The sequence below is a fragment of the Dermochelys coriacea genome, chromosome 7 (genome assembly GCF_009764565.3).
Source record: "Dermochelys coriacea isolate rDerCor1 chromosome 7, rDerCor1.pri.v4, whole genome shotgun sequence".
NCBI lineage: Eukaryota > Metazoa > Chordata > Testudines > Dermochelyidae > Dermochelys > Dermochelys coriacea.
The window spans coordinates 46,917,235-46,941,069 of NC_050074.1; the positions used below are offsets into that span (position 1 = coordinate 46,917,235).

General features: G+C 52.8%; 1 protein-coding gene across 1 annotated transcript in view; it reads left to right on the forward strand.

Annotated features, from left to right (window-relative positions):
- The first annotated feature begins 344 nt into the window (after window positions 1-344).
- Window positions 345-23,835, forward strand: part of SEMA3G (semaphorin 3G) — a 67,419-nt gene continuing 43,928 nt past the window's right edge. The window contains 2 exon segments of the mRNA XM_038409098.2: window positions 345-527; window positions 530-740. Coding sequence (XP_038265026.2) covers window positions 489-527; window positions 530-740 — 250 coding nt within the window. The 5' untranslated portion in view covers window positions 345-488.

Genomic DNA, 23,835 nt, shown 5'->3' on the forward strand with positions numbered 1-23,835 from the left:
CGGCCGACACCTCCTCCCCCTGGCTCATTGTTTTTACCCTGCTGTCTCCTTCCTTTTCAAGGAAGAAATGTGTCTTCTTGGGCCTGCGGGAGGGAAGGCAGGCTGCTGCCGGGTTGTGGGTTGGCTGATGGGCCAATACTGGAGGAGATTAGGGAAGAAATCTGCCTTTCATTTTACTCCTCTCCCTGCCAAGGACCGAATCCATCTCCGGTGTAACTGTGCAGGATTCAGTGGCGTTCCCGCAGTGACTGACTAACCCCACTGCCTCTGCCAGCTCGGTAGGGGAGAGAGCACAGAAGCCACCGAGAATTCAGTCCCAGAGAGCTGCAGCTGCTGGGGAAGTCTTTGGAAAGGCGGGTCTCCCCCATCTCTTGCTCTGTGGCAGTCACTCTCCTTGCAAGGAGCTGGGTGGAGCCCTGCCTGTATAAAACTTCCCAGTAGACTCCTTGGAGCCAGCTGCTTGTGGCAGGCGGGCTGGGGAAGGCTGAATGAGTACATATTGGCCAGCTGGGATCTTCGCAGCTGTCTCTCCCTGGACAGCGTTGCAGTGGGGAGGTCGGAAAGGAATCCCATTGAGTTCCAGGCCAGGGGAGCCTTGAAAGGAAGAGCCCAGCAGCAAGTGAGCATGGAGCGGAGCTACCTCTCCCAGCTCCTGGCAAGCTGGTGGCTCTTTTGGAATCTCTTCGCCAGCTGCCAAGGCACCAAGGGGAGTGTGCCCAGACTCCGCCTGTCTTACAAAGGTAATTTTCAGGGGTGGTGTCAGCATGATGGTCCCAGGATATTAGAGAGACGAGGTGGGGCAGGCGCTCTCTTCCCCAGGTTCGAAAAAGAGCGCCATGTAAGCTCGACAGCTTGTCTCTCTCACTAGCAGAGGTTGGTTCAATATGGCATATTACCTCCCCCCGCCTTGTCTGTCTTGCAAAGGTAATGCTGCTTACGGAGCTGTATTGATGGGATCTGCTGCATGCTCTCTCTCTGGGGATGGGGTTGAGGATCTAAACCTGAAAGCCGCACCGGGCTGCCCCCGGCTCTCCTCCCACTTTTGACTTGGCACTTGCTGGCTTCATGTGCTTATGCCTGGGTCTGAACAAGTGCTGGGGCATGCGCTGACCTGACCGGAGCGATCTCCAGCGCGTTGGGGATAGGGAGGAGGTATTGGTGGATGGGGAGGGGGGATTTCTGGCTCCTGCAGGAAGCCATGCCAGCTGGATGTGGGGATGGGTTTGTGCGGCAATGAAGGTGCAGGGAGGTGATAATGAACAACTGAGCAGGTTTGAGTTGATGTGGGTTTGAGCAAGGGTGTACATTTCACTGTGGTGTCCCCTGGCTCTCATAACCCCTTCTCAGCCCAATTACACTGAGAGCTTCTGAGGGCAGAGTGGGAGTGTTGGCAATTAACTCCTTCAGTCCTCCCTCTGGGTGTACACTGTATGCCTGACAAATTAGCCCCCTTGACCCTATGGTTGTACCAGTATGTGCACTGCATGCATGTATTCAAACTCTCGGCGCCCAGTGGAACTGCAGAGCATCCTGTGGGAGTCTGACACATGGCACTTACTGTGTTAGTTACAGCTGTGTATGTGTGTTGGGGAGTGTTAAGATTTATAAATGGTCTGCCCTGTTTGCCCTCACTGTCCCCAGGGGGTCTGCTGCCTCTCTTATGGTTGCAATGGGAACAAGAAGTGAGTTCCTGCAATGACTTAGGGGTGGTGAACCCCTCCCCGACATGCTGGGAAATGTCATTCTCTCATTTCGTAGCAGTGGGCAGTGGCTCAAACAGGGCGGGCAGTGGCCCCACCTGCCCCCAGGCACTGCCAGGCTTTGTTTGCCCCCAGACTGCACAGGGATCTATCTCATTGGCTAACCTAGCAGCCATAGGCCAACTGAGATTGTAGCCATCTGCGGGGAGACTGTCTGCTACCCTGCACGTCTGTGTTACCTGCGAGACTCCCTCTCTCTGGTGTGCCTTGCTGGGACAGAATGGTGCCTGGGTTTTAGGATTAATGCCTAAATGAAGGGATCCTGATTTGAAACGATCCCCCAACCTGGCTAACATGAGTGCTAGGTCATTCCAGCCTTGGTCCCCCCTCCTTCTTCATCCCCTGGGTGATACTATGCGTGTGGTGGGTCCCGGGGGCCCACAGTGCAGTGATCAGTTTGCAAGGCTGCATGCAGCTGCAGCTAATGGGACAGTGGGTAACTGGAGGATTTGGGGCTGTTCCTGTCCTGCATTGGTGAGGGAACACCTTGAAATTGAGAGCAGGAGCTTGGAGTAAAAGGGGAGCTGATGGCTTTCAGGGCATATCTGCACTGCATGCAGCACTTGTAGATACTCCAGCTAGCTTTGATCCAGCTTGCTCCAGTAACAATAGCAGTGAAGCTGTGGCCACGGAGTATGTACCCAGTGTCTTGGGCTGTGCTGGAGCGGCTTCACCGCTATTGTTACTCAAGCTAACTTTGATCTTGATCAAAGTTAGCTGGGCTTTTTTCTCCATGTGCTGCAATCTTGCCTCCCACTGAAGTGTAGGCACATATCCTCTGTGCCCTGTCTGCAGCCAGCACCCCCTTGTGACCAGTGTCTGGTACTGCAGCCAGAGCCGCCTGGTTCTCTCAGCATTCTGCCCAGAGAAGGCTCTTTCCAACGCACGTGCTGTGTGCTGGCCCCACTCCAGAAGGAGCAGGAGGAATGTTGCTCACTGGACTGGCAGGTGCGAGTGACCTTCCTGGAGCTCCTTGCCCCAGCGCTGGGTACGTGTGAGAATGGCATGCAAGGCTGGCGCCTTGTCGTGAGCCAGCATTCCCCTGTATCGCCCGATGCTTCCCTGGGATGTGCAGCGGCTTGATTCGCAGCCCTTGTGCGACACTGGGAAACTGCCAAGGGTGGGCTCTCTCCGGCCATCAGAGATGCTTCTTCCTTTTGCTGCGGCTGGAAACACCCCAAGAATGGCCTTTGCCATGGAGTTTTGCCAGCTTGTGTTGATTGGAGCTAGGAGCCGGACAGAGGCAAAACTGCTGGGGTTGGAGTTGCAACTGGAGGATTAGGCTGGCTTTTATTTTTCCCCTTTTCTGGGCCTGCTCCTAGTAAGTCAAACTCCCATTGACTCTGGTATGAGCAGACACGGGCTTGGGGTCGTGGGCACTTGGGTGCATGTGGTATTACTGAAGAGGCGCTGTCTGTGGCCAGCTCCAATGGGGGACTCTGGTTGGGGACTGCAGATCAAATTGCATTAGATGGGAGATTTCTGAAGAGTTTGTGGCCAGCCAATACAGTCCCTCCCTTCTGGCCTCCCAGCCCTCAAAAAGACTGAGAGGGGTGGGATTCGGGAAAGTCTAGCTGGGAGAGTGGCGGAAACACGAAACAGAAGAGCTGGCTTCAGTCTCTTGAGGGTTTTCTGCACACTGCCCCAGAGGACAGATGTCAGGGTGGCTGTGACCCAAGTCGCTGTGGATCTGGTGGCTAACAGCCCACAGAGCTGGGGAAAGTGATCCTGCTGTTTACAGCGACTTGCTTCCTTGTAGATCTGGACTCAGTGGGGAGGCTGGCTTGGCCTTTGGCTCAGCGCTCCTCTGTCCAGGGTGGAATGTCAAGGCTCTGTCTCCTTAGGTGGCCACTTGCATAGATGTGAGCTACAGGCAGAAGGAGAGGTTCCCTTGAAAACCACGAATGGCTCAGTTTGTGGGAGGAGGGGAGGGAAGGATGTGGGACTGCTCGGGGTAGCTGCCCTGCTCTGCTCCTTTGAATCCCAGTGGCAGTAAAGCGCTAAGCCAGGAACGTTGCCTTACTCCAAATATTGGGCCATACATACCTGATCTGGGGTAGGCCAGGGGAGGTGGAGACCAGAATTATCCTACTCTGAACCTAATCCTATGCCTGCTACTTGCTTAGGGAGTGAGGAGGGAAATGGAGCACATGGAGACCCCTGTTCTGGGAAGCTGTCCTACTGGGACTCAAAGAACTGAGGGTGTTGAACTGGTTCCTGCTGTTTGAGCAGGGGTCGTTGTTACTGTGCACATGGCCGCTGCCATGCTGGGCAGACCCCTGTCCTGGTTGACACCAGCCAGTGTCTGGGTCTTGTGCAGTACTGTCCCATGGGAGGACAGCTCTTCCTGAGCCCAGCTGTTAAACAGCGTATGTCCTTAAGCCTGAGAAATGAGAGCAGTGTGGCCTAATGGATGGAGCACTGAACTGGGATGCAGAAGCCCTGAGTTCTATTTCTGGCTCTGTCACTGGCGTGCTGGGTGATTTTGGCTAAGTCACATGACCTCCCTGTGCCTCAGTTTCCCCATCTGTAAAATGGGGATAATGAGTCTGACCTCCTTTGTGAAGTGCTGAGAGATCTGCTGATGAAAAGTGTTAGATGTGAGTTAGGGATTATAATTGTATCTGAGCAACTTTATTTGCTGGGTTACATTTTCAAAAAGTGCCTGAGTGCTTGAGTCATTTTGAAAATGAGACCTGTGCTCCTAAGTCACTTGAAAATGATACCCATTTCTTAGGCATAGGAGCATCTTCTCCTTTACTGCAGCTTAACTCAATAATTTCCTGCAGCTGTGAGTTCCACAAGTTAACTGTTGCATTTAAAAGCAATCTTTTTCTCCCTCCCCCTTTAAATGTACTACCTTTTGAAATGTATCTAGTTACTAATTAACATTACCTTTGAAATGTATCCCTAATTAACCTTCCTGTACTGGTCCCTGCCCCAGAGAATTTGCAGTCTAAAAGACAAATCATCTGGCACTGAAGGGAATCTATGATAGAAGGATGTAGGCAATTCTTAGCCATTCAGGAGTAGCAATCTCAACTCCCCACCTGCCAAATGATTATCAGCTGGCAGCTTTCTCTGTGGATCAAGGCAGAGAGGAGTTTCCAGGGGGGCTTTGAAGGAGGATAAGTTGATGGCTTTCAGGATTTTTGCCTGGGAGCTTTTCCCACACAGAAGGGTAGGTGGGAGTAATGGGTTGGCTTTCTCTGTGCTGCCTTCGTCATTGCTTTATGAGGACTGCTGCGTGGGGAAATCTGCCAGGGCGACCGTGAGAATCTCCTGCTTAAAAAATAAACTCCAGCGCGGAACCATTAGCTGTTTAAAAATAGACTACAAGGGAAAGGAAGCCGGGAGAGCTAGAGGTGAGAGGAAGGCCGCAGCGGCGTCCAAGGCAGAGGTGAGGCTGTTTTGGCTTCGCTGCTTTGAAGGAAGGCAAATCAAACAGCCCCTTTAGCGTGGAAAGTGACACATTGTGGTCTGTGCAGCACGTCTTGCTGTGGGGTCTTGCCCAGACCTCCCTGCTGCTCAGCACTGCAGGGGTGTGCCCCAGGGCTCCCGCCATCCTCATTCACCACCCTGCTTGGGGGTGTTTCTGTTCCACATAGAGGTGAAAGGCAGGTGGCTCCAGAGCTCTGGGTGGGGGGGGAGGTCTGGCTACCTTCCAGGGGAAGGCTGCTGTGCGGGGTACATGCTAAAGGGTGGAGGTGAGCAGGGCTGTTGGCCAGCGGGAGGCAAAGCAGGTTTATGTCAGGGATGGGGCAGGGGAGGCTCTGGGAGGGAGTGCCCAGCAGTGTGTGTGTGTGTGTGTGGGGGGGGGGGGGGGGGATGCTGGCTGGTAGCTACAAAGGGCAGGAAGCATTTGAGCCCCTCCTTTCTAGGGGCAGTTGAACTCTCCTCTCCTACTTGGCTGTGAACATGTCGGGCCAGTCTTAACCCTGCTGTAACTGCTGAAGTCAGGGGAGTTACCCCAGGGCTGGAGCTGGCTCATGCGCCACGAGGTTGAACACGTGCCACCTTGCCTCCCCATCCCCCAGCAGCTAATCCAACCACTCAGCTGTGAGCCAGCCAAATAGTTCCTGAACTTCAGCGTATTGTCAGGCCTTCCTACTGCAGGGAGTTCCCACCGTATCTCCTGCTTCCAACAGGGAGCCATGCCATTGTAAGGATGGACACACGAATGCTGCTGGGCATGCTGGCCCTGCGCTGCATGGTTCCTAGGTCTCAGCCATTCACCTGGGGCCGAACTCTTAGTTACACCCGTTGGCTTTAAGGAGCCTGCACTGGTGTGAGGGGGAGGGGAATGTGGCTCTGGGGAATGAGGAGGCTACAAGATAGCACCCTGCCTTTCTCTCTGGAGTGGGGTTCATGGGACTCAGGGGACTCGCGTAGGGATAAATGGGTGTGAACCTCCAAATGAGGGGCTCCGCTCCCAGAGCTGACGGGCTGTTCCTGAGCACATGGCAGATCGACTGAGCTCTGTTTCTCTGGCTGGGGCTGCCTGGACTGTCTCTCTCAGCCTCCCTCCAGGTGCTTTGGCTCTCTTGCACCTTGTGCCCCGGGCTGCTTCAATGACAGAGAGCCAAGCAGCCAAAGCACAGGCCAGCGTACCTGGGGTTGGTTCTGCATGGGATTTCAGGCTGGTGCTGTTGAGAATCCTGCCCCAGAGCAGCCGTCGCTGATAAATGCTCCCAGGGGATGGAGCTGGCCTGAGCCAGTTAGAAGATCCACTGAGAGAGGACAAAGTGTGAGCCCAGTGAGAGGAGAACCATCAGAACTGGGCACCACTGCCCACCTGGGGTGGACTGAGTGCAGCACCTGTGTGGAGGGGACCTGAACTGGATTTCCATGTCCTACTGGAGAGGACTCTGTGTAGGGAGAAAACGAGCTGGAATCCTGTGCCCGCCTGGAGTGGACTCTGGATATATCCTGAAGGAGGAGGGGGAGAACATGGACTGGATTCCTGTGATCGCTTGGAAAGGAATGTGGCTCCTGGCCCTTCCCACTGGCCTGTGGTTGCTAGCACAATGATGTATCCCCTTGATTTATGTGCACAACATGCTGCAGCTCGTTAGTCAGAAACAGACCCACAAAAAACACACTGTCCTTGATTTGATGCCCGCAGAGACTGGGAACCTCCCGCTTGGCAAAGACCCCAGCAGGGCAGCTCCCAGAGCCCAGCACCTCCTGGATGAGGAGGGTGCTGCAGAAATGTGCAGGGGAGTTTGGAAGAGTGTTGCACTGGAAATTCCAAGGGCTGTATCCTGTGCTTTGTCACTGCAAGCAGCATGCTGCTAGGAAGAGAGCAGTGCCTACTGAGCACAAATGCTCTTTGGCCTGGGGGACGAACCTCTCGCCCTGACCCAGTGCAGCTGGCAGCCCTGAAAAAGGAGGAGACTCTTGGGCAGGGTGGCATGAACCAGCCATGTTCCGATGGCATGTGAGCAGGCTGGCTCTAGCACCATCCTCACCTACTCTGGCAGGAAATACTGGAGCGGGTTTGGAGCCCTGCAGTTATTGGTACTTTGGACGCCTTCCCCCTTTCCTCCTACCTGGGGACATGCTCGGAGCTTTCCCGCAGCTCTCCACAAGGAGCCATTGGTTGTAGAGCAGGTACACATGTTGTATTGTGCCCACTTGTCCCCTGGCTGGTTGAAGTGGGGCCCCCTATAGTGCTATGCTCACTGGCAACGCCTGCTGGAGAGGGCAGAGCAGATCAGCTGCAGGCCTGCTCCATCACGGCTCTCAGTGGCTAAACAGCCCCTCGACTCCCACTCTATTGTGTGGGCCATATTGCCTCCTCCCCATGGTTGCAGTGACCCCTGCTGGCAAGCATTACCAACAGTGGGCCCTCTCCATTGCTGAACTCAACTAATCCACCACTCTGGTCCACCTGTGTCTAAAACAGATCCGATGGGATTTATTTCCCCTTTCTTCCCCATGTTCCCCACCCTCTCTCTTTTCCCAGCTGCCCTAGCACGTTGCTCAGCCCCTGAATCTCTTTGCTTTGCAATGATGACATTAGAGAATCCAGAAGTGAATCAGAACAACTCTAGTACTGCAGTGAGGGGTGAGACTCTCTGTATAACAGTTGGTTTTTCTAGACACTCTCAAATCCCCACCCTGATGTAGATTGCTCTGCAAATTGCCCTGCATAGTCATGGCCCTGCCAAAGGGTGCTCTTCATTGCCTCAGCTACGCAAGCTGCCTGGCTGGACGCATTTTTTGTAGTTAAAAGAAACTCCCATCGGGGCTGCTCTCTTGCTATTCAGGGAAGCAGCATAACTCCAGTGGCTGGCAATAGGGGGAATATAGTCTCTTCTGTGGCTAGCTGGGAGTTTCCTACTAGGAGGCTGTGATTGGCTGGAACAGGGAGCCAGAGTAGCCTTTTCGAAGAACAGAGCCCATTGTGCAACAATCAGAGGTGATGCCAAAGCCTGCTGGAGTGCCTGGAGCCTGAATCTGGCTGGCTGGGGGGAGGGAAGGAAGCTGTCCCAGCCCTTGGTGCTGTGGGAGCAGTTAGTTCTCCCTGGGGCATGGGCTGCGTGGAACAAAGCATTCACTGCAACTTCTCACTCCTCCTTGCAGCTTCCTTCCTGGGGGCCGGGGGGGGGGGGGTGCCCAGTGCCAGGGCACCACCAGCTGTGTGGCTGGGAAGGTCCCGCTCCTCCCCCACGTTCTCAAGGTGCTCCTGCCTGTTTACAGCAGGTTCATAGGGCTGGCTGGGTGCCGAGCTGCTGTCTCTCTGGAGAGCGATAGGCTGTTGCATCCGTGGGAAAGATGGCTGAGATTCTCAGAGCTGATGGATTCATGCACCCCACTGAAATTTACATGAGCTGGGCAGCGAAATCCTTCAGGCAGCATTGAAAATTTCAACCTGTGCTTTCCCGCTCTGTGCCACCAGCCTTTATAGTGAGAGGCAGCATGGGTGGACCCAGGAATCCTGGGCCTCTTGCCGCTCGCTTGCGGTGTAATCCTGGGTCTGAGACTGTATTGCTTAGAGGAGCCAGCTCTGACCTTGGAATCAGGGGAGCCTGAGTTCTAGTCCAGGGTTGGTTACTGACAAACTCCGCCCTGGTGCGAGCCATTTCTCCTCCTACCCTTTGCCTGTTTTTTAGGGGCCCTCCAGGTGCTACTGTAATTAGCAATGTAGTATGGTGCCTCTGTTTCCCCACCAGTGAAGTGGGGATAGTAATGCTCCCCGTGCAGATGTGAGCTTGACTTAGTTAACAGCTGGAAAGCACTCAAAATGTATAAGGCCAGCTCCTCGGCTGGAGTAAATTAAGGGCTGATTGGAGATTTACGCCATCAAATGCTACATGGTGACACTGCTCTTGTTCCAACCTGTGTGTCTTATTGTCCTGCAATAATTCAGCCAAAAACTGGGGTCCAGTCCTGTGGTTCCTGCTTTGTCCTCCCCAGGCAAAGCTCCCATCAGTCCATGGGAGTTGTAGCAGAGTATGGGCTGCAGGCTCAGGAATGTAGTTATGAGGTGGAGAAGTCAGGGAATTCAAGGAAAAGGCACTGTAGTAATGAAAACTCTGTGTGTATGCATTGTTGTAGAGGGTTGAATTACATGGGGATCCCAATGCTCTGCTTGTATCATGCCAGCAGAGAACTGGCCAGTCAGGGCAGAGATCTGGCTAGGAGAAAGGGGTTGGCACCTAGGCACTCCCTGCTATCAAAGTTGCTCTCTGAAGGGGGCAGACTGACGAAGTGCATGGCTTACAGGGCCCCTTGTCCCAGTACCTTAATACTGCGTCACTCCTATAGAAAGATCTCAAAGCCTAGCAGTGTCAGTACCATTATCTTCATTTTACAGATGGGGAAACTGAAGCATGGAGATGCTATGACCTGCCCAAGGTCACCCAGAGAGGGCATAATAGAGCCTGGACTTAAACTCACGTTTATTGACTCCCTATTCCATGCTGTGATTGCATCCCGTATTGCCACCGACCTGGCAAGTGGGCTCTGGCTTTGTGTTCTTTGCAGGATCAAGAGGGGCCAGAGGCTGGTTCCCGGTGAGGGAGGTACTGCGAGTGCGTGTGTTGTGAATGAAGTTCCCATGGCTGGGACTGGCAAAGGGAACATCCCTCTCACCCCATGAACCTGCCATAGCTGTCCTGTGTCCTCGCTGCTTCTGTCACTAGTACATGATGGGACTAAAAGGAGAGTCTTCTCCCTTCTCCCAGAGTTCCACTACTGGGTTTACAATAACCAGGTCAAACTGATAACCGGGGTATTTCTGGAGAGGAAAAAAACTCCAGGTTATTAGCAGTTCTGTGGCGTAGCTGGGGGCCTTCCCTTTGATCCCCTGCCTTCTGGAGAAAACAGGGCATGTGCTGCTCTCTGACCAGCTGGACATGAAATGGGGCTTTGCGCTCCAAAAGCAAAGAGAGGGAGCGTGGGTAAGGCACAGGTGTGGGAGGCAGAGAGCCTGGCTACTCTTTTGGCTCGGTTGCTAACTGGTGTTATGACATTGAGCAAGCCACGTTGCCTTCATGTACCTTCGTTTCCCCATCTGTGTTGATATGGCCCTGTCACATGGGGTGGGGGTGGAGCGTAATTACGAATGTTGTTAAAAATGCTTTGAGATTCTCCAGTGGAAAGCACGAGAGACCAGCCAGGCATTAGCATCTGCTCTGCCATTCCTCTCCTCCCCAGCAGGGCTTTGATGTTCATTTAAAGTGCAGTCCTGGGTTGCCATGCTCAGTGTCTCCTGGGGGCTCCAGAGCACATGTGTTCAGTTAAAATTTAACGAGATACCTTTATTTTCCCCAGCCCCTTGGCTCCGCCCTTCACCCTGGGATCTGAAAGTCAAGCTGGGTTCATTTCTTCTCCTGCAACATCCCAAGTAATAAAAGCTTTTTAGATTAAATGCTGCCTCAGTGATGCCCATCTGTTGTCTTGGGTGGGTTTTGCACAGTACCCAAACCTCTTGCTGATGCACAAGCTGGACTAGGCTAGGGCAGGCTAACAGGTGTAAGTGTGTCATTGGGAGTCCGACTGTTGATATGCTAGTTTTCACTCAAGTCCCTTTCCAGGGTAGAGCCCGTCAGAGGACCAAGCAAGGGGAGGAAGGTTTCTCCTCCCTTGTCATGCGGGTGGGGATGCTTTGTTGCCAACCCCTCTCCCTTCTACCAGTGGAAGCCAGGAATGACTCCAGGGAAGAGGGGTGGGGAGGGGTGGAGCAAGGAATGAGGTGCTGCAGAGCCAGCTTCACGAGAAGAAGGTTGCAGTGCTCTGGGTGGGGAAGTGTGTGGGTGATCTCGAGCCTCTGTAGCCCTGCAGTGCGTGGGGATCACAGAATCACTTGGCCTGTCAGTGTTCCCAAGGGCTGGGTTTTGTCTGGGGGTGTCTCTGATGAGTGACTATTCCCAAAGGTGAAATGGTTGAGAGAGGAGCTCCAGGGGAAGGACCAGAGAGACAGGGAGGGAGATGCTCAGGCTGCATCACATGGGCTCCGAACCTATGCCCCACTTCCCTGCAGTTTCCCATCCATCTCGCCAGCAGCAGCCTGCTCCATCCTGCTCACAGCCCTGCTGTTAGACAAAACAGAGGCTGTGTCAGGAGAGCTGAGCTCCTGTCACTTCTCCAAATACCGTGCAGACAAAATAACGGGGGGAGGGTTGGAAGAGGGGGGAGCATGTCAAGAGGCAAGGTGGATGGCTGGAGAAGCTGTTTGCATTGGCTCCGCACTGTGGGATCTCTTTGCTAGCAGCGCTGGGCAGTGCAGTTATAGGGTTGAGGGAAGGGCTCTTGACACAGAGTCCTGGCTCTTCCCCCTGGCTTGGTATGTGGGGGCGGTAAAGAGGGGAGTGTTAAGGGCGTTAACTCTGGAGGTCTTCTCTGTCCCAGGGGATCTGAACGGCCCTGCAAATCAATGGGAAGAAATTCACTGTGGAGCCAGTATGGTGCTGCTTTTCCCATCCCCCGCTCCTGTGCATACCATAGGTGCATACTTTACACCCCCATCCTCCCCCCTCTCCCCCCAGTTGCCACCCAGTACTGTACCTCTCCCATCCCCCCAGCTGGCAGTACATAGTTCTGCTCAGACCTCTCCTAGGTGCAGCCCCAGGCCAGGGCAGTGGGAAGTGAAGTACGGCAGTGCCATGCCTCCTCTCCCCTGATGAGGTGGTTTGAGGGTGCAGCCGGGGAACATGTCCAAATATGAAGAGGGGGCCTGAACCAGAACTTTTGAGCTAAGTTTGGGGACAATTGGCTCCAAATCCAAATGTTGGTCTTTGTGTCTAACCCTAGATGGCATCTCCAGTGCCGCAGCCCAGCACTGCCTCCCTCCAGAGTGGGGTCTTTGTGCGATGGATGACACTGCGTCTCACCTCCTGCAGCACGACCCCCTCTAGACCTTGTACAATTACTATGATGGAGAGGGACTGATACCCTTTGGGTATGGCACCTTTTGAGCCGGGCCTAATCCAGAGTCCAAGATTCCAGCTAGAGTCTGGGGTGTGGAGGGTGGTAGGTCTGAGGTGTCCCCGCCATTAGGGTGAGCGCACCTGGGTGGATCCTCCCACTGTGGGTCACGAGAGGAGCTTTGGTTGTAGCTGATCATACCTAGGGGAAATCCATGGCTCCCCTGGGTGTTGGGGAGAAAACCCAGACTCCCTGCGGGGGCCCTCGGTCTCAGGCAGGGAGCAGGCCCCTCTCCCTTCATTCCACCCCTTTGCTCATCGCAGAAGCACTGGAGGATTAATTTGAATATAAAAGCTCCCAGCCTGTGGAGGAATTTGCTGGGGGAAAGTTTTCTGAAACAATACAAGAGCGAGGGGCCTTGCCAATGTTATTCTGAGATGGGAAAATATTATTGCTGTTTAATAACAGAAAAACACCAGGGCCCCTTCCAGGGGGCTGGAGGAACCATGAGACCTCTGAGGCAAGGTCCATAGTGGGGGAGGGTTTGGCAGGGCAGCCAGGTATGATGGTGTGGTGGGGAATAGCAGCAAGGTGAGTTGGGTAGCTGGGGGAACCTTGAGCAGTGCCTGGCAACTGGTTAGCCAGTGACCACACATGTAAAGCCCAGTCTTGCCTCTGTTGAACTCGATGGAAGTTTTGTTGCACCAGGTGCCCAGCATGGATGTGACTTTGGGGCTGGATTTTTCCCTGGGGGAATGGCTCGGTATCTGAGTGTGTGTTGGAGAGTGTGTGCGGCCCGTGGGTCTGCCCATTGGGCATTGGTGTTGATGCTGCGCGTCCAGCCAGTGGCTGGACAGTGGATCCCCACCCCTGTCCCAGGCCTCAGCATTGCTTGCTGTATGCGTGCATCCTGTTGATTTGCACAGCCAAGTCCTTGCCCTGGGAATCTCCTGGCCAGGAGCTGTGCCAGTCTCTGTGGCTCTTTGAAGACCTGTCAGCAACCACAGGGGGGAAATCCTGTTGGGCTGAGGAAATTGCAGGGCTATAACTATGCCCTTTGCAGCAAATGGAAAAGCAAATCTAAGCTGGGAGTCTAGCGCCGCTTTGAGATTCAGCACGATGTTGGGCGAGCCTGAAGCTGTTCATCCCTGCCCCTGCCAGCAGGTGGGGCTGTGCCAAAGAGGAAGCAAAGACCCCCTGCTCTGGTGGGGTTAGGTTTCAGGCCCCTGCAGAACTCCGCGACTGCTGCAGAAGAGGAGTCCGGTGCGGCCTGTTGACCGGGCTATCTGTAGTTGACGGAGCCAGCACCTGGCTCTGGGGATGCTAGGGCAGTTCGATTTCCCTGCCCGGGCTGTATCCCTGGAGAAGAGCACGTCCATCCAGGGTGCATCTGGGGAGGAGCTGGTGGCATGGGTGGTGTAGAGAAGAAGGGGCCCATGTGCGATCAGACAGGGCAAGCAGAAGGACTCAAGCAGTCATTGTGAGAAGGGGAAGGACGCTGGTTTGGAAGGGAGCAGAGTGTTATGTTTTCCATGCACAACACAGCAGCCGTCTGCGAGCCTTTCAGCTTGAATCACTGCTATTCCGTACAGTAGTACTAAAATCAGGGCTCCATGCTGCCAAGTGCTGCACAGACCCATCCCTGGCCCAGAGAACTTGCAGCCTGAATAGGAAGAGGAAAGAGAAGCAACTTACCAGCAGGCCAGGGGAAAGTTGGGACTAGAAACCCAGGTTTCCTGTGTTGCTGGCTGGTGCACTACCCACTAGACCAGGTTGCCTCTCCATAAAATAACCTTTAGTTTGGTTTTTCCCTTAACCTAAAGAAGTCTCCTCAAGAGAGCACAGTGTGTGTGTCTCCTCCATAGAACATGCTGCATTAGCTCAGCACCAACATATGGTAAAGAAGTGCAAAGGTGTAATGCTGAGATCTTCCTGGCTCCCTCCATCCACCACTGTGGGAAACTTCCTGGCTGAGTGACGGAAACTCCACAGCTGGCATTACATGGAGAATGGCGGGAGGGTGCATCTGTGGTGGCAAGTGGATTTGGCTTCCATTGGCTGATGTCCCTGGTTGTTCGGTACTGAGGCTGGGTAGTGAAGCATGTAACTCTGGGCTTTGTTTGTGTGGCTACACTGCAGGGGTATCTGAATAGCCCTGGCTGGACCCTCATTCTCCCCATACTTTACATTGTGTACTCAAGCACAGAGCGGGCGTGATCACCACGGGAGCGTTCAGCACTGACTCTGCACTGGTGTAAATGGCTGTGCGGGGGGAAGAGCACCAAGGATCGGGGCCCAGGTTGGAACTGGAAATAGTAGAGGCTCCAGCAACGGGGGAGGGGAGAGAGCCAAATGTTTTCCCACTCCGGCTGGGTCTGGGTTGAAGTTTGGCTGAAGATCTAGGGGTGGGGTGTTGAGTGATGGGATCCCTGATTCCCCAGCACAACTGTCTCCCGAACATGGGATCCAAAGAGGCTACAGAGGCTGGGCCTGAGCTGCCGTGTTACCAACGGCTTGGTGGGTAGGATCTGACAGCATGCAGAGAGGGGCCAGCCATGTAGCTCTGATCCAGAGCCCAAACTGCCCCTGGGAGGGTGGTCTGAGCATGACCAGGAAGAAACCTACCAGAAACGCATCCCCCACCCCTTTCATATATGCATGTCCTGACCTCCATGGGAGTGAGAAGGGAGAGCAGGGGTCTGTCTGTCTTATACAGCAGCTGCACTAAGATCCCCGCTCGGCTCCCCTGCCCTCCCCGATAATCCTCAAACAGGACTCTGTGGCAGAGGAGACAGGAGCAGGGGAGGGCATGAGCAGGCTGGGGCCAGGTGTTGGTGCTTAAAACAACAGTGCGAGGGTTGTGCCCTGGAGAAATCTCTGTGGGTTTCCTTTCCTGGCACTGGGCATTGCCAGAGCAATGGGCTAGGTCTCTAATAGAGGATTTGGGGCTAATGTGCTCCATCTCTCACTTGACGTGGTACCCAGAGGACAGAACCTGTGAATGGGACTTCCCATCTCTGCTGGGAGGGAGGTGCCGTGTTTGTGTGTGAGTGAGTGTACATTGATATCTTCCTCTTGTATCCACTTTGATTTCTTTTTAAACTAATGCTGCCTTTTGTAATTACTTGGCCGACGGCATTTGTGTTAGGGTCTGCATGGTGGTGTGTTTGTGTATGCTTATGCCTGTGCACTGGCTGTGTGTCTTTTGGAATTCTGCCTGTGTGTTGCCATTTGTGTTCTCTATTTCTCTGGTGTGCAGACTGGTTTTGTGGTTTGGTATGTGTAGGTAAATACTGTGTGTGTGTGTGTGTGTGTGTGTGTGTGTTTTTCCCAGCAAGTGAATGTGTGGTGGTAAGCAGCTAGCCAGGGGTATGCGTGGATGAGTGAGTGCATTGCTGTGTGTGTGGGTTGGTGTGTATGTTGGCTTTGTATAACGGTAGGGGTGTGTGTGTGTGTGTACTGGAGGCTTGCCCAATTTGCAAGCCCCAAGCAACCCTTCCCTGGCTCTGCTGCAGCAGAGCCAATGCCCTGGAGGGAGGCAAGTCAGTTTCCTGCTTGAGCATCAGTGTGGGGAGATGCATACATAAGGGCACAGATTCTGCTTTGGTTTTTCCCCTGTCTGGGATGAAAGGCCTGGAGCATCTCTCCATAGGCTCAGCTGTTTTCCTACCCTCCTCATCCCTGTACCTGAGCCTCATCTGTCTGACCAGTTGTAGATTCTTCCCTGTCTTTGATTGGCCAAGAGAGGGAATCCATTGCAGCAAAAGCAACCGTTTATACAAATGAACCTAGAGCAACATCATTCCAGCTGCCAGACCCTCCTCCCAACCCTCTCCCCGAACCTCAGGGATCAGATGCTGCAGAGGCCATTAGGAGAGGGACAGGCATGAGTGGGGGACAAAGCTGGGGAGCAGGGCTATGTTACAGACGTCCTTGGAGTTGAAATTCTTTCCAAGGCTGCCAGGCTCTCATGGGTGAGAGTTGCTTCAACCCTGGTACCTGAGGCCTCTGCTTGGTGCTAATCCAGCCATACTACATCAGCTGGAAGTAGAATAATAACCTCAGGGTTAGCTTTGACATCTGTCCCCAGAGGCTGCTGGGAGCCTTCCCCAAATAGAATAAAACATGGTTACAGTACTAGCAGTAGCACGCCCCGAATCTCTCCCCAGGGCCAGCAAAGGGAGAGGAAGCTGCTCTACGCTAATGACACATATGTCTTGCACTCAAAGGATGTGCGGAGGACAGTGATGGTGAGTGCGTCCCAGCACCTCCCTGAGATCCTCATCTTCTGCCCTGGCGTGAGCTGGGTCCACCCAAAGTTTGTTGAATTCTGTCTGAGTTTATTGAACCCCTTTCTTCCTGAACGGCATGGGGAGAATCGGGCAGCTGGGGTGGGAGCATAGGGCTCAGCAGAAGCAGGGGAGGTGAAGGGTGGGGCTGGAGGAGTGAGGTGGGTGCATGAAGGGATGTGGGAGACTGAGCTGGCAGAAGAGCAGGGAGTCAGCCCCTCTCATGATGGGAGGGAGATGAGAAGGGCTGGGAGATGGCAGGAGGAGCGTGTGGGGAGATGCAGGTGAAGGAGGCTGGAGCACATGCCTATGGGATGATGGTGTGACAGGTTTCCCCCTCCTCCCCCCAGGGTGCCAGAACTGGGATACCACTGAGCCTGCCTGACCACCAGCCTGGGCTCCCTCTCACACTGTGTCACTGTGACAAGTTGTTAAGCTCTCCAAGCTTGCTCCCTCACCAGCACACACACACAGGTAGGGACACACCTAACTGCAGCTTCACACAGATGCTGAGATCAGTTCTGCATGGGAAGGCTCAGCTAAGGTACCTCCCAGTTGCTAAGGCACCCCCCCCAACTTCTGGAGTGCAACTCCAAAATTATACCGTCTTGCACTGCACAGGGAACTGCACAGCGTAAGCTCATGAAATTTGCCCCCTCCCTCAATGTGGAGGCAGATATGCAACAGCTTTCTGCCCCCAGTTAGGATTTCCATACACTGGTTTTAGACAAAACAAAAACAAGTTTATTAACTACAAAAGATAGATTGTAAGTAATTATAAGGGATAGCAAACAAATCAAAGCAGATTACCGTAGTAAATAAACAAAACTTCAAACTGATTTTAACACACTGGATGGGTAGGGTATGAATTAGCAGATTCTCGCCCTGAGTGATAAACAGGCTGGCAGATTCTTAAGGCACAGGCTGCCTTGGTTCTGCATCTTGGTTTTCATACACAGGCTAAAAATCTCTCTAGCCTGGGACTATCACTTCCCCCAGTTCAGTCCTTGTTCCTCAGGTGTTTCCAGGTGTGTTGTTGTAGGGAGAGTGAGGTACCATCATGATGTCATTTCCCCCTTTTATAACTTCTTCCCACTTGCTGGAAAGCTCTTTTGCTGTGCCCTGGGTCAAACAGTTCCCATGGTGTAGTGCTATCTCTGAGAGGTTTCTATTGTACACAGTTCCTGGAGTAGCCCTTGTGCTTGTGTGCATTTTCTTAATAATCTATTAACATTGGGGATTGGACTAGATGACGTCCTGAGGTCCCTTCCAACCCTGATATTCTATGATTTATTGTTTGGCCTTTTTACTGTTGTACCTGAAAGGCTACTTGTGGGTGTTTTCAACCTCTCAGCACACATACATAGCCAAACTTCATAACTTCCCATACGACGATAGCACATACAATCCAACGAGCTATCCATGTCTAGCAGATTGAGACTTTTAGAATGATACCTTGCAAGGCATACTTTGTACAAAACACATCCTAATTACATGACTGGTGAATATTGGGGTGCCAGGGTGTCACAGATGGTTTTGGAAATCTGGACACCCTTTGCTCTGGGAGTTGAAAAGTCAATTTATTTTCCCATTTTTGCCTTTCTCACACCTATTCTCTTCTCCATCTCCCCTCTTCCTTGTGGTCCTCCTCCTACAGCTTTGTCCACGCTAAAAGTCCTGAGTTGGAGCCCGCTGACCTTGCAACACCTTGCATCTGTGCACAACAGCCAGCTTAAGTGGGTGCAATGGGGCCTAGGCTGTGGTCTTCAGTTGAGCTGTGGTGGGTTCCCCCGGCCCAATGAGGATGGGAAGTCACAAACACTGCTGTGGCACTGGGTCGCCTGGTTCTCCTAACCCTGTCCTGCTACACCCATTAGCATGCGATCAAGCAGCCTGGGGGGAGTGGAGTAAGCACTGCAGGTGTTCAAGAGAATGGCCTTGCAAGAGTCTCAGTGCATGCAGACACCACATCGGCTCTGTTGGAAGCAATGGAGCTTGTGGGCACCTTGGACCATCTCAAGGACAAGGTAGCCAGCTGGCCAATTCACTCACTGCTGTGGCCTCCTGGGTTGGTGTCAACACACTCTCCATTGTAACCCTTCTAAATCCTTTTGCTACTTCCCCTCTCCCCACGGGACCTGTCTCTCTTGGCCTTTCGTCTTTCTTTCCAGCTGTCTCCTTGCTGCCCTGCCTCCCACCTGCCCTTGTTGGAGGGATGTGGGTTGTGGTCCCTGGACGAGGTGTCTGGCTGGGTTATAAATGGCTCTGTCTCTCTCGCAGGATCAGATGACTTTGCCCCCCTTGGCAGGGCCAAGACGGCTTCTCCTGAGAAATAATTACACAGCCCAGTGCAAATAAGCAAAGAGTCAAGTGGAAATAAATGACACAGCTAAAGAAAACACGCCGGGGGGAACACTGGGCTCTTCAAATAAACCTCATCAAAGGGAGAAGGGGGAGATGAAGGGGGGCTGAAAGGGGCAGGGCTGAATGAGAAGAGAATGGGGGGGGAAGCTGGAGAGTCTACTTATGTTGGGGCCTGGGGCACCTCTGAGGCCCACACTGGAGTGAAGGGCCCACAGTGCTCGACTGTTGTTAGGCCTGTGAGGGACATGTGGTGACTCTCAGCTGTTCCCTGGCTCCCTCCCCTCAGAATGCTCCAGCATGGAGGCATACCATGGCCTTTGATGGGACATAAGGTGCAGTAACCCCCCAAACATCTGCCAGTCCTCCAGAGCCAGCACTGAGTCCTGTGCCAGTATGCTAAGGGCTGGGTTGTCACCGCCTTGGCTCTGACCCCAGGGAGAGTCTGTTGCAGTCTGTGCAGGTGGGACAGGGCTGTAACCCACATTGGGCTGGCAGGCTGCGGTGATCCCAGTGATGTGTAGCCTGTTTGAATGGGGGTCTCCCCATTATATTCTAATCGTCTGACAGGCGCAGGCAGGGGGTCACCCTGCCTTATAGGGTTTGGCAACGAAGCATGAAATATCAGCCCTTTTACTGCAATTAAAACGCGGAGGCTATAAAACCCGTACCAGATATGCGATGGAGAGGGGCCATTACCGGGGGGCGCTCTTAGGGAGTGGGAATGTTAATGGGAAGAGTTGGAGTGGGTGGAGGGAGACAGGGGAGGACTGTTTGTTCTCCCCCTGCCCTGCTACCCAGCCTGGAGGTGCTCATTCGCCAAGGGATGCAGCCAGTGTGGAGATTTGGGCGTTGGGGTGGGATTGGCAGGAGAGAGCTTCGGGGACAGGGCTCCAGACCACCACTCTCCCCAGCTTAGACTGCACCAGCAGTGGGAATGAACCTTCGTGTGATCCCAGGGCAGCATACTCCCCCCTTGTTTCTCTGTAGTTGGCCACCAGAAGCGGAGAAGGTAGTTATGTCTGGTCAAGATGCATGCGCTGTTTCATCTCGGGTTGGCTTCAGGGCTATGGCAGCGGGCGTTGATTGATGTCCATGGCTTGCATCTGCCCAGTGACTCAGTGGGTTTTACAGCCCCTCTGATGGTGTGGCGGAGCACTGAATGGTTTTCTAGTCATGCCCCAGTCCTAACTACCCTTTTAAACACCTGGGGGCATTGCGCATTATTTCCCCCTTTTCCTACAGTCTACCAAGAGGCCCTTGTGTTGCATGCTCCATTGATGGGCTGCAGAAGATCCATCTAAAAATAACACAAGGTGCGGTTGAGTTATAGAGATGCTTCAAAAGCAGTTGAAAGCCATAAAATTCCCTAACTTAAAACAGACAAAGCCAGGCTAAATCCCTCCAAATTTGGTTATAGACAAGCAGGCATTGCTCGTGGGCTAATATTCATTACTCTTTCACCCTCATGCATCTTTAAGCACCTAACTCTCACTGGAACAGATAACTCTCGGAAGAAGGCCAAGGAGCCCTGACCCAGCCATGTTCTAAACCTCCTGACAACGAGGATTAGAATGGAAGTTTTGTTTCAGCAACACAAACAACCTTACTGCTTGTAATTAACACCAAGCCGGTTTCCTTGATTCCAGCCCCTAGCGTCCCTCATAGCTGAATGACTGGCAGTATAGGTCACTCCACATCATGAATAAGACATGTGGAGCTGCATTCTCAAACCTCTGTGCGCTTAGTGTGTGTAGATAAGCAGAGCAACTGGGGTGTGTTGGTGGGTAGCTGTGCACAGAATTAGTTGCACGTGAGGCTGTTTAAGAGGAGTGAAAATATTTGTGGGTATCATCACCCTGCCAGCGTGGGTATTTCTGCCCAAACAAGCCAGCAGACTGGAGTGGTACATGGCCCACGATGCTGATCTCTATTTCTCTGGAGCCACACCATTAGAACTCCACTGATTTTGAAGGAGTTCTCCCTGGTCTGCACCAGTGTGAACTGAGATCAGAATCTGGGCCCAGGTTGCTAGTCAGAGCTAGTGCAGAGTTAGGCCATGCAAATAGTAAATAATGACACAGAGAAATTAACCAAACACACTCAAAGCTTTGAGGTCCCATCTGGTGAAGAAGTTCAGGCCAGTTTTGATTGTATTTTACCTACTTTGCCTGTCCTGGCTAGCACCATATTCTCCCTCCTCTTTCCTTCCCCATCCTCGCTTGCTCTAATTGATGCCCTGATTTCATTCCTGATTCAGATCAGAGATCCTGCTACAGCAGGGAAAATAATCTCACTAGGAAATCATTGAACTTGGAAGTTGGGGTGGAAAAGGGAAGCTGCTTTCAGAATTGCACAAAACCACAGCAGGGGAGAGGCAGAGCCACCTGGGGACTTCAAGGTAAGAGACCGTGGCACTGGATCTGGGTAGTGGTTGGGTGTAAATTTAATATTCAGTTGGAGGAATCCTAAGTTGTCAAGGCTGCTTAGAAAATAAACATTGAGTGCAGGAAACAATGGAGCTTTATCCTCCTGGGTTTCCTCGTGTCCATCTTGATGATCGTTACTGTGGAAAATCCTAGTTTCTCCTCCTGATCCAATAGTTCCAGCTGCCCCAGGGGAAACAGGTGACGAGGATCCCAAGCAAAGGCAGAGGGGGGAGCTGCCTCTGGCCCAGTGTCTTTGTCAGCCAGCATCAGTGGAACAGCCCCAGGACTTGATGACAAATTACCCCCGTCTCCCCTCGCCATGCTGGGAGCTCGTGTCACTGTGATGAATTATGGCCTCCTGCACTTAGGGCTGTACTGGGCAGACAGTCCCCCTCGGGGGCCTGCCTGGGAGTTGTCCACTCCAGACTCATATTTTACTATCACTATGCAGTGGAACTAATGCTTTACAGGGCTGCCGTGAACCTGGCTGGTGCTCACTGCACACTGAGACCCTGAATTACCTTATTTCTCCCCCGCCGGCCTCTGCCCACTAATGCTGTGACTGTACTAGGCTTTCATGCTGAACATTTCTCTTGGGCTGCTTTGATTGCGGGTTGGCAGCAGTGGGAGGAGGCCCTAGTGTAGACAGAAAGCCAGTAGTTTAACCACCTTGCTGTCCTGCTCTCTTTACAGTAAGCTTAGCTGATATGGCAGTTACAATGTCTCCTGCACCCTGTCTACACTAGTGCTCTGCTCCCACTGCTGGGAGCAGCAGTGGGCCCTGCGTTGTCACCCTCTTTCTGAAGCCAGAAGAGGTGATGGGAGGGTTGCTCTGACTTCCCCACCCAGCAAGTGGTGAAGTGTTTGATCCATGAGAGGAGGTGCTTGGCTTTGATAAGGGAGGACAGCTGGGTGCAGGGCCAGACATAAGTCTGTCAGTGCTTTGAGATCCAATGGCAAATGCCATGCAAGGCTGGGTACACTGGCAAAAGAGCCTTGAACAGTCCTGATTCAGCTGCGTTTTTTCTCAGCGCTACAAGGTGCTGGTTCCACATGCACTCACCTTTATCCTGGAGGGTTTCCTCTCCTCTGAATCACTGGGAGCCATAGGACAGACCCCGCCACTGTCACCCTGGAACCTGAGAAATGGCAGCCTCTCAGGGTACCTGTTATGGGGATGGGGCATCCAGCTGACAGCCCTGCTGGGCATGCATCATTTTTTATTATGGCTGAGAACGGCCAAGCTCGCTTCAGGGACAACAAGCACAGGTCCTGGATGCAAACGGGCCAGTTTATTGATCCACCTCCCTCTCTAAGGGTACCCTGCCCACACCTCCAAGCCATACATGAAGGAGCCATTCAAGTTTCCCTTTGACATCAGAGTGGGTGAGGGGGAGTAACAAACTGGAGGTGGATTTGGCGAAGTCCTTGTTTCACAGCCCTTCTCTGCTCCCCTCTCCTTTATCCAGGAGGATTTTCAGTGAGTGCCCTGAGAAGGGTGTGTGTATATCAGTTACACAGCTGGGGATAAAGGGCTTACTGGTCAGTTTATACAGAATTATTACTGCAGGGGACAGCACTATTAAACAAGAAGGAACCATCTTTAAAGAGCTGCCGATGCCTGGAGAATGCTGAAACTCTCCTCTTTGGAGGGACTTCTGCTGGGAAAGCTGATATTTTCACTCCTGTTCTTCTCTCTTCGTTGCCCAGAACCAGGATCTTTGTCTCTTTAGGGTTAACCTGGTCCTGCTGCTTATTCCCCAGGCCAATGTCATCATCCACTGCTGGTGACAACACAGCTTGTTGCTGTGGAGACGTCACAGCTGGAGGTTGCTCCAGTTGTTCAATGAACTTCTGAGGAGCAAAGCTCACATAGGTTAGAGATGAAGAAATCCTGTTTTATGGCCTCACCTGATGGAATCATGTGATATGGGGCTCTCGTTTTAAAATTAAGATAAGCTCCTAGCCTCCAGGTGTGGAGAGAAGCTTGCAAATGCCAACCTTAAATGCTCAAACACCAAAAGGCAAATGAAAGGTTCCACTGCTTCATTCCAGGTATAATTCACCCCTATGCTGATTGTCTAAACTATGCGTATGCATCTCTTTAATTCCTAAAATGGGTGTAAGTGATGCCGAAGCCTCGGAGGGAATTTCACCCTCAGTGCACTGGCTGGGTGATATGCAGAGAAGGAGGCAGGGCATGATATGAATGAGACAGGGTCCTGTGGCTCATGGCCTTATCTTTGTACTTGCTATTGCCACAGAATAAATATGGAGCAAATCTGAAGTTACCTTAATGAGAGCATATAGGGGCCCTCAGGGGCTATGCTGGGTGACTCAGGGTTGTGTAGTGAATGCGCCAGTCAATAGCTGCCTCATTCACTACACTGTCCAACCTGTGTAGTGAATGCGGCAGGAGCCCTGGGGAAAAAATAGTATGAGATTGTGTAGTTGAAGACTTTCTTGTAAGGCATACGTACAAAGGGCAAAGCTAAGGTTGCATATAGACAACCTGAATTCTGGCATTTCTTGACTTTTTGCGTGATTCACTTTGCAACTTTAATGTTCTTTTAAAACAGCTGTCGGCATGGAATTTAGATTGGACTGGATGAGATAGATAAC